General features: G+C 39.7%; 1 protein-coding gene across 1 annotated transcript; it reads left to right on the forward strand.

The window, feature by feature from the left end:
* Positions 1–4456: 4456 nt before the first annotated feature.
* On the forward strand, positions 4457–8926 carry LOC140198733 (secreted phosphoprotein 24-like). The gene is made up of 6 exons (XM_072259747.1): positions 4457–4643; positions 4782–4885; positions 5414–5542; positions 6168–6296; positions 6413–6457; positions 8852–8926. Exons 1-6 carry the CDS (start codon positions 4457–4459, stop codon positions 8924–8926), a joined length of 669 nt encoding a protein of 222 aa, XP_072115848.1.
* The last annotated feature ends 2362 nt before the right edge of the window (positions 8927–11288 follow it).

The following is an 11288-nucleotide window of genomic DNA, read 5'->3' on the forward strand; positions in this document are numbered from 1 at the left end:
CTCCCATACACGGCACAGTGGATCATCTCAGCGGTCAGTGCTGCTCAGAAATACTCAACTGTGTGAAATCGTCATTCTGTTTACAGATCAGATTAACCAAACTGTGCCACGTTTGCTCCAAGTTCAACCCACGGACAATGAATAAGTTAAGGATATCATTACTGGAATGATGCCTGGAAAAGCTTGGCAGGTGCTGAGAGTTGTGCAGTGCACCACAAGCCAGTTCTGTGCTGCTGCTGTTACTGAACGCCCTTTACGTCAGCTCCATAGGGATGATGATGCTGCTTCAGGTCCGTGCCCTCCTCTCCAACGTCATCCTTGACGTTGCCTGCCGGAACGTGACCAAAGAAGCATCTGATCGATGATGCCAAGAAGTGGTCTCAACAACAACAGAACTTTAGAACTAGCCACTTGTCACTGGCTCCTGTAACTTCCTGTGCTGAGCTCAGTTCGTACCAAGGAATTGATCTGTCAGAGTGGGAGAAAGGATGTTGAAACCACAAAAAGTGGCTTGGCATCAAATTAGTGATGAGGAATGGAAGTTAAATTTAAGATGCTATGGTATTTTGGATTTAAATTTTTAGATTTAGATTAGCTTTATTTGTCACATGTACATTGAAAAATACAGTGAAATTTTATATTATTTATTTATTTTATTTAGAAACACAGTGTGGAACAGACCCTTCCAGCCCAACAAGCCACACCACCCAGCAACTAATCTATTTATCCATAGCCTAATTACAGGATAATTTGAAATGACCAATTAACCTATGAACCAGTATGTCTTGAGAATGTGGGATGAAACCAGAGCACCCGGAGAAAACCCATATGCCCATGGGAAGGACACACAAACTTCTTGCAGACAGCATTAGAATTGAATTCCAAACTCCAACGCCCTGAGCTGTGATAGCATCGTGCTAACCTCTATACTACCATGAAATGTGTCGTTGGCATCAAATCAGATCAACAAGCATTGTGCTGGGCACCATACTTCCGGCTACAACTTAGCATGCCTACAACTCACTTAGCCGAACTGTGCACTTTAAAAAAAATGTAGGAGGAAACTGGAGCACCTGGGTGAAACCCATGAGGTCACAGGGAGAATGTACAAAATCCTTGCAGACAGCAGCAGGAATTGAACCGGATCTTGCAGCTGATACAGTAAAGAATTGCACTAACTGCTACACTACTGTCTCGTTGATGCAGGGAAGGATTAATTTAACAGGAACTTAAGAAAATAATATATATAAGTCTTGACAGTGAGAACACAAGGACAATAGAACATAAAAACATATGAAATTAAAACAGGAGACCTTAACTTCATGCCTGTTCACCATTAGGTAAAATCACTATTGATCTTTTACCTCATATTCTGTTTCCTACCCCATCCTCATTCCTTGATCCCATTCATATTCTCATTGTACATCACCATGGGTCATTAAGAAGTGAGAAGAGCTTTGGATGCATCACTTCCTGTGCCATACTCACAGCTAACCTCATGACGAGATATCAGAGATCATTCTATGTGCAGACCACCATTGAAATGGAGGAAATACAGAGAGACGGGAAGGTAACCAAACAATGTTATTCATTTTGATGTGTCAGGTTAGAAGCATTGTCTTGTCTTCCAAAAGCCAACATTTTCTGGTTACTGATCCACACTAAACCGACTAATAGTCCACTAATTGATCTCTATTTATTAATACTATCAATGGAAATGTTACGTGGGACTTGGTCTTGCTCAGACTACCTTGTTAAGAGCAGTATTTGGGTAATAGTTGAGAATGAAATCAGTCCAAACATTGATTCCGCATACGGTCAACCACCTGGTTTCAGTCATTCCTTGGCGTTCATGTTGTATGGAAGTATTCTGGAGTTATGTGAATATAGCAGATATTATCTCAAGCAAGGACCAGTCTACAGTTCATATTGTAAATTACAACCAGTGAACTGAAGTTCAAAGCTTCATTTTTACTCATGGCTGCTCCACAGACTAAGGGATTGCATATGCAGTAGCTAAATGTTAAAACAATGAGCCTGCAGCAATTCAGACAACTATGACTAAAGTCATTTGTGCCCTTGTAAATAGATTCAGGGAAACTTGTAATCAGAAAAGGTATTTGAACATTCAGATGACGCTTCAGGCCAAGACCCTTCGTCAGGACTAACTGAAGGAAGAGCTAGTAAGAGACTTGATAGTGGGAGAGGGAGGGGGAGATCCAAAATGATAGGAGAAGACAGGAGGGGGAGGGATGGAGTCAAGAGCTGGACAGTTGATTGGCAAAAGGGATATGAGAGGATCATGGGACAGGAGGACCAGGGAGAAAGAAAAGGGGGGGGGGGAACCCAGAGGATGGGTAAGGGGTATAGTCAGAGGGACAGAGGGAGAAAAAGGAGAGAGAGAGAGAAAGAACGTGTGTATATAAATAAATAACGGATGGGGTACAAGGGGAAGGTGGGGCATTAGCAGAAGTTTGAGAAGTCAATGTTCATACCATCAGGTTGGAGGCTACCCAGACAGAATATAAGGTGTTGTTCCTCCAACCTGAGTATGGCTTCATCTTTACAGTAGAGGAGGCCGTAGATAGACATATCAGAATGTGAATGGGATATGGAATTAAAATGTGTGGCCACTGGGAGATCCTGCTTTCTCTGGCGGACAGAGCGTAGGTGTTCAGCGAAACGATCTCCCAGTCTGCATCGGGTCTCGTCAATATATAGAAGGCCACATGGGGAGCACCGGACGCAGTATATATTGGCGAGACCCAACGCAGACTGGAATACTTCGTCTGGTGCTCCCGATGCGGCTTTCTATATATTGGCGAAACCCGACGCAGACTGGGAGGTCATTTCGCTGAACACCTACGCTCTGTCCGCCAGAGAAAGCAGGATCTCCCAGTGGCCACACATTTTAATTCCACGTCCCATTCCCATTCTGATATGTCTATCCGCAGCCTCCTCTACTGTAAAGATGAAGCCACACTCAGGTTGGAGGAACAACACCTTATATTCCGTCTGGGCAGCCTCCAACCTGATGGCATGAACAGTGACTTCTCAAACTTCCGCTAATGCCCCACCTCCCCCTCGTACCCCATCTGTTATTTATTTTTATACACATTCTTTCTCTCACTCTCCTTTTACTCCCTCTGTCCCTCTCACTATACCCCTTACCCATCCTCTGGGTTCCCCCCCCCCCTTTTCTTTCTCCCTGGTCCTCCTGTCCCATGATCCTCTCATATCCCTTCTGCCAATCACCTGTCCAGGTCTTGGCTCCATCCCTCCCCCTCCTGTCTTCTCCTATCATTTTGGATCTCCCCCTCCCCCTCCAACTTTCAAATCTCTTACTAGCTCTTCTTTCAGTTAGTCCTGACGAAGGGTCTCGGCCCGAAACGTCGACTGTAACTCTTCCTAGAGATGCTGCCTGGCCTGCTGCGTTCACCAGCAACCTTGATGTGTGTTGCTTGAATTTCCAGCATCTGCAGAATTCCTCGTGTTTGAACATTCAGAGTTGTCTCCCACTGTAGATATGCAATTTAAGGGAAGCATTGTCAACTCAAATAATTGAAAGCAAACAATGTCATTGTAACCACTGAAATTGTATAAAATCACTTCCTGTTATCTTGATCTTAAGTTAACAAAAATGTGATGTACCTGAGGGTTTGTGAACCTTTACTGAGAGTGTCTCCAGAATGATGGCTGCTTGTGACGCTGAATAAGGATTCCATATCACCAACTTCAATGTCTCTCTGGTGACGTTGTTCACAGTCCAAACAATGTGAAGAATGGACATTTGGGTCAAATATGAGCCCTGGGATGAATGGCAGGAACTGGGGGAGAAGGATCAGGGAGAACAGAAACTGCTTAAGGTAGAAAACTGTTGCAGGAAGGACTTGAGTTTGGCAGCTGACCTGAATAAACCATGGAAGGTAACATGCCAGTGAATTCAGTCAACCTCCTGGGGTAATGATAAATACAGCAACATTGCCCCCTAGACTTGCGAGTGCCAAATCCAACCTGAACATATTCCAGCAAGTTACATTTTATAATATCCCACTCATTTAAGCAACCTCTTCACGAAGATGATAGAAACCTTAAAGAAAAATGTCCACAAAAAATGAAACACTGTTCTGATCAATATTGTTGTTAGCAGTAGAATCCCAGAGATTAACTTTCAATTATTGGAAAGTGCAGGAAATTCCTGAAATTAGCAACCCTGTTCTAATTGAAAGAAACATAGATGTAATTCCTTTGAATTAAGAGCTGCCTTGTTCAGATTTGTGATGACAATTTCCTCTCTTTGGTTAGTTTATTATTTCAAACTCTAAGGAATAAAACCTGATTTCACTCTTTTCCCACCAAATCTAAACATGATGACGATACAAGGAGGTGGCTTTGCCAATATTATTGCCCCCCTTTCATCTGGTTCCTGTGCCCACGACTTTCAAGCTAGGTAAATATGAGTCAGTGTTTGAATGTGGTGGTGGTGCAAGATATAAAGACCCAAGGCAATGAGGTGAAAGCAGATCGATCGAGAGAGAGAAGCAGCTTCTTCACTCTGAGAAACCAGCTAGCTGATTCCATACAAGACAGAATGAAATCCTTCCTGCTCACCATCATTGCCGTGCAGATCCTCCACTGCTTAGGTAAGTTCTGGGGTGAGTGGGATCCCCAGAGAGTGGGACCTCAAAGAACAATGAGTTATTGGTAATGAGCTCCGGTCAGTGATACTTCATGCATGGGTAAAGGGAGTATTTGATAAAATATTCTTTCTCTCTCTTCAGGAGTGCCTGTCCCTGAGGATGCTCTGAGAGCCTCAGTTCTGAAGCTGAATGAAATTACTAAGGTTACCAATCTCTGTGGTATCACTGGAAGAAGGGTAGCAAATGTAAGTGTGTCCTTGTTTCAAGTGTGTTTCACAGACTGAATATTATTAGAAGAAGAGGAATATTTTAGAAGAATACCATTGAGCACAGTTAGACACTTTATTACTTATGAGAAGAATATTAAGCATGCACAACTTTTCATGAAATTCAGTTCAATTATTTAAATTCTAAATCTGTATTTGGTTTTGGAGACTGGAGCAACCTTTGGAACTGTGATTTGAAATTTCATCCAACTTTGGGATTTATTTTCTTCTGAAATATTTCTAAATCCTGAATATCCTGTCATTAATTGTTCATTAATTTCCTGTAGAAACTGAAGGCTCCAGAACATTGTTCATTTTGCACAATGAGGGACAAAGAATTAAACTTACGCTCAGATGCGTTAAATCTTTTGTCCCTGTTACATTGTCATTCTGACTGTCAAATGTAAGCATCTGAATGGAATACAGGCCTCTTTTGTTCTAAGCTGTATCTGACCAGTTATGGATGGCAGATGTGGTAACATATTCATGACTTGTTTCTGTTAATAGACCTATCGCACAGGTAAACTGTCATACAGTGTGGATTTAACATTCTCTGTGAAAGAAACCATCTGCTCCAAGAATTCTGGACTGGAATTTGATGATCCCAGCTGCTATTTCCGTCCCAAAAATATCGCTGTAAGTCCTGTGCTATTCTGTGACATCAAACGCTTCTTCTGAGTAGTAAGTTATACTGCAGTATTGAAACACCTGAAATCAGTATCTCCTGGGTCATCTGGTACAAAGATCCCTGAATACCAATTAATATCAAGAGAAAGGACTTGAGATACTAAGATGAACCGTTGAAATGGCCTCACAACTCCAGGTTCAATCCCAATTTTGGGTGATGTCTGTGTGGTCGTGTATGTTCTCCATGTGACTGCATGGGTTTTGTCTAACATCCAATGACGTGTTGGCTGGTAGGGTAATTGCCCTTAGCGTGAGTGGCTGGTAAAAGTATTGTGGGAGTGGGGCGGAGATGATAGAGATGTTAGAGGAACAATGGTACTCGTGTAGCTCAGTGCTTGCTTGTCACCACAGATGCAGTAGGCTGAAGGACCTGTTCCCATGTTGTATGATTTCATGAGTACTATATTAAATGTGCAAAAAAAACATAAATACTGAGATATGTCATAGAAACTGCCCTAAGTACTAAGCAACATCATAAGAAAATCTATGGAAAGAGCCGAAATTGAGCTAAATGGCATTCTGCTTCAAAACAAAATTTGCAATCATGTAATACGTCATGTTATTCTAACAGGAGGAAGGGTTTTGCAAAAGCCGTGTTGAATACTTTGCCGATAAGGTGGCTGACATTGAAGTGGAGTGTGAAGGTCTGAAGATAGTTGACAGTGAGAGTGACTCAACAAAATCAAGTGAAGCCACTGTTGAGGTAACTTCACCTTTACACTGTTCAAGGCACTGGGATTTCTTAAAATGGGAGTTTATTTGCTGAATATTTCATTGGTTTCCTGGGCTAAAGATGTGAACATTACTCTTAACGTATAGGAAACATCTGAGTCAAGAGAGACATCATTTGAAGAAACATCAGATGTGAGTATTAACTGCTGACTTGATAAATGATTTTCACATTAATCTCAATTATGCAATAAGTATAAAATGTCACCATTAGTTTTGCCATAATTGATTCTGAGAGACCAGTTTATTTCTGTTCAAGGTATTAGGAAAAGGGATTCATGTGCTTTATTCCAGTGGGAAATTTCTAACATTTTCAAAGGATTCTAGAATTCCCCCGATCCTGAGGTAACTTTTTTCCATGAAGTCAAAGCTAACTGAAAGTCTAAAGAATGAGATTTTTCTGATGCCATTATTTGTAGAACATAATCTTCTAGGGATCTCTAATAGTTGGTCCTTACTGAATAGGAAAGGTTTAAAACAATAAATACCAGTTGATGATCATATCACTCATCAACATATCCATTGACAGCAGAATATCAAAGGCTTAGTGAAGATATTTTCACTCTGACTGAGCTATTGCATCTGAGAAGTAAAATATCTGTGGTTATCAATTCTATCTCTATAACATTGTTTGTCACTTTGTAAATGTTTGTTATTTATCAAATGCAGTGTACAATCCCAAATTGAAAGTGTTAATATTGTAATACAGAGGATTCCTGTTAATTGGGCCGTTGTTACATCAGGGCAGCTGCTTTTTTGGGACAACACGTAAAGAAAAAAAACTAATCAAGAAAATATCTGGAATTCCCTTCATTTATTTGGGATACTATGCAATTTATTTGGGGCAGGAAACCATTGCCATACCATTTCTAACTAGCAGCAGTCATGTGCACTTGCGAGCTGATTAGACGTTACACCATGATACAAGTTAGCAGTTTTTAAATAGCATCAGTTTTTAGTGTTCGTCTTAAAAAGCAGTGATTTTTGTCACTGATAGTTGGCGAGAAATAAACAGTGAGACAATTCAGAACTGTTTTGCTCACTGCGGTTTCAAGCAATCATGCTTGAAGATGCTAGAAATGGCCATAAGTAAAAATGAAAGGATTTTATGACTTCAACAAGTTGGGAACTATGAAGAATTTGAAGGTATTGAAAATTGTCTTGAATGCTACAATCAAAATGAAGATTTAGAAGTTGCAATCATTGACAGCATTGTATGAAAGCAGTTCATTATCTGCTCTAGGTTTTTGCGTTGATTTTGTTCATTTACAGTCAAAAGAACATAACACAGATTAATTCCTTCATTGATAAGTATTAGCAGCTAATACAGAGTTTTATAGTACGGTAGTAGCATTAGTAGTATTTTAATTCATTCTCTATTCATTTAAATATATAATTTGTTACTCAGTTTGTCTTTGTTATACTATTTTAATTATTTTCATGAAACATCAGCTAATTAGGGCAGCCACTTAATTGGGCCAAAATGGACTGGTCCTGATGTGTCCCAATTAACCAGAATCCACTGTATAATTATTTTTAGGTATTTTTTACAAATGTGAAGCATATACATAATTTATCAATTATCTCTTCATTAAACATAAAATAATATCTTAATACAGGTGGAAAGCAAATCAGTCGAGTATTCATTGGAAGAGCCATCAAATGAAAGTTTAAGCTAATGATTCTTAAATATAATATGTCATCAAGATAGAATCTGAGGACTTCAGTTATTGGTTGAAACCCCCAGGAACAGTAAGAGAGAAAGAGACTCTGTCCATACACTAGCAGCATCAAGGCAATTAATGCTGATGCCTTCCTGACAGCAGCCACACATTGAATCTCCTCTTTCAATGTACACTATTCAATAGTTCTGAGGGAAGTCAACCCAGCTAGTGGGAAATCTTACCCCCATTATTGATCTTGCAGTTCTACAATTCCAGGGTTGTGTTGACGCATTGCTACAGTGGAACATGAGATACCTGGTGAAGCCTTCCCACTCTCCAAGGTTCTGTCAAGATTTATAAAATTAGGATTTTTTTCCCCCAATTGCATAGAGGGATGAGGGGAGATTTGATATGTATACAAAATCATGAGGGACATTGATAGGGGAAATTCAACCAAGCTTTTCCCACTAAAATTGGGTGAGATGAGAACCAGAGATCACGGGTTAAGTGTGAAAGGTGAAATCTTTAAGGGGCACAAGAGGGGGAACTTCTTCACTCAGAGGGTGGTGAGAGTGAGGAGCAAGCTCCCAGCAGAAGTGGTGGATGTGAGTTTGATTTCAACATTTAAGAGACATTTCCTAAGTACATGGTTATGGTCTGGGTGCAGGTCAATGGGATGAGGTAGGTTAATAGTTCAGCATGGACCAGATGGGCCAAAAGGCCCATTTCCATGCTGTAGTGTTCTATGACTTCTAAACTCTCATTAATAACCTAATAGTCAAATCTTATACACGCTGGGAAATAGTTTTTAAGATGGCACTTTGGTCTTCTGTGCTGAAATGTAAATATTAATATTTCTTTACAGGACCAAACAGAGTCAGAGGACACAACTCTGGAAGAGACAACAGATGTGAGTACTAGTTGGAACTTTGCAAGATGATTTTTCTGTTGATACTGAATACTGAGCCATTGAATACAACTGAGAATATACCATAACTAACAATTCTATATTCGTAACATTTTGACAGTTTTTGAATATTTTAAATATATAATTGAAAAACAGGTATCAATACACTTTTTGCTAAACCTATGAATAATATTTCAATATAGGCACAAAGCGAGTCAGAAGAAACACCATGGGAATCTTTAAAAGTAAGTTTAATCTGGGAAGTTTTATTTTCTGATTCTTAACTACAAAAAATGTGAAAGGGATTAAGCTCTCAGAATCTTTTCAGAGTCAGAGGCATTTACTTAGTCACATATCCCATAAACAGAAAAGGGGATATGGTGCTCACTTGCTGTTGGGTGTTCACTAACCACATGAGTTTGTTCTTCACTGAATCTGCGGTGACATAAGAACATCGAGAGCACACTCTCCTGACAACAATCAGCACACGTACAGCTGATAGCTTTCTGAAAAAAGCCTCATTTATGTTCCCCTCATCTAAGGGTCAAGTTCTGTGGAAGTTCAACACAGCAGAGACCAGTTGATGGGAGTGGTTGTCTCAGTTAGATTATCCCATGACCCTACCCCTCTCTGCATGAAGGATATACTGACCATTGCCACAATGCACCATAATAGGTACTTGGTGGGAACTTCTCCAATCCAATGCTTAGCAATGAGCTGAAATTCCAAAATGTTCAGATTTAATAATAGCTCATTTGTAAGTTAACATATAATTAATTGGTAACAATTGAATTCTTATGGCTCTTTGCTCTCCTATGCCAATTTTTAAAATATTAATATTTTCACACAGGTCAAAACCAGATCAATAGAGACATCACTGGAGGAGACATCAGATGTGAGTATAAACTGGGGACTTGTCAGATGATTTTCTTGGAGATCTTGCTTTTGGGCAATAAAATATGAAGTCCTGAATTTCAGTTTCAGGGCAGACTGAGAGAGCAATTTCATTTTAATTCAAAACTCCAGGGTGGGTTTACAAAGTTTGTAAAGGGATTGTTGAATTGACTCCAATATAGGATGAGTTGGGTCTCGAAAGATAAGCTGAATACCAAATTGCAAGGAAAAGTATCAGAGACAGAATTTGTTATACTCAAAACAAAGAAAAACACCAAGTACTCATCCTTCCTGATGCAGAATAGCAGGGTAAATACAAGAGATACTGATGGATGGGATGTGTCCCTATCGTTACATAACTATTGACCCTAGAGTCCATATACCAGTTCTGTACTGATCAATACAGTACACAGTAGAACAAGAGAGGTTTGGTGAGGACTTCTTTATCACAATAACAAGTCACTGAATTACAGCTTTGATATGTCCACATCAAACTAATTTAAATTCAAAATCATTTGCTGAAGTTAATTTATCATTTACCAAATATATTCATTAATCCTGTCCTGATGCTTTCATACAGATGAGAAGCAGATCAGAGGAGACATATCTCCAGGAATCTTCAAATGTAAGTTTAAGCTGAGAGTTTTATCTGCTTACTTTCTCGTATAGCAAGTTGGTGGGATGGTGCAGGCATTTAGCTAGTAGATCTGCTGTCTAAACACTCCAGCGACCCAAATTCCACACAGACCCATGTTCTCCCCACAATTATATGGGTTTCCAGAAGGTGCTCCAGGTTTATTTCACACCCAAAGACATACAAGTCGGTGGATTACTTGTGGGAGTGTGGATGAATGGCAAAATCTGTGGCAGCGAATCGGAATGTGGGGAAGATAGGCACAGGGAAAACTGAGACAGAGATTAGATTGCAGGCTGACAGAGACTCAGTAAGCTGAAACAGCCTCAACTTCAAGTTCAAGGGTATAAAATTAACTTTTTACAGCATTATTACAGAATATTATAGCCTCTTTTTATGTCATAAGGGAACATGGAGATAATACGGAAATTTGAACCGTCAGAAAAGAATCTGAAGTTTACATTTAAGTGCAGTGATTCAGCTCTTATTGAATTCTCTACAACTATGACCAGAGGGTTGTTGGGTGAAGCTGAGCTTTTGCTCCCTAAACTTTAGTGTAACCCAGATCAATTACCCTAATAGCACCAATGGTCTGTGGATACGTAAAACTAATGGATTCCTAAAAGCAGCCCATCTTACATTCTCCTCACGTAATTATCAGTTCCAGGGAAGTTCAGAACTATAGTGATTAATTGATGGAATATTCCTCCAACATTAGAATAGCTATTGACCCCTCCTATACTGACAATTTCTGCACAACAGAAATTCAAACTTCATTGAGGATATTTTAACTCTAACATTGAGCAAATGAACTGTACCTCAGGAATATAAGTTGTTCTCACTTCCTGACTTACAACCAGATATTAT

This window comes from Mobula birostris, chromosome 6, assembly GCF_030028105.1.
Source record: "Mobula birostris isolate sMobBir1 chromosome 6, sMobBir1.hap1, whole genome shotgun sequence".
In the NCBI taxonomy this organism is placed as follows: domain Eukaryota; kingdom Metazoa; phylum Chordata; class Chondrichthyes; order Myliobatiformes; family Myliobatidae; genus Mobula; species Mobula birostris.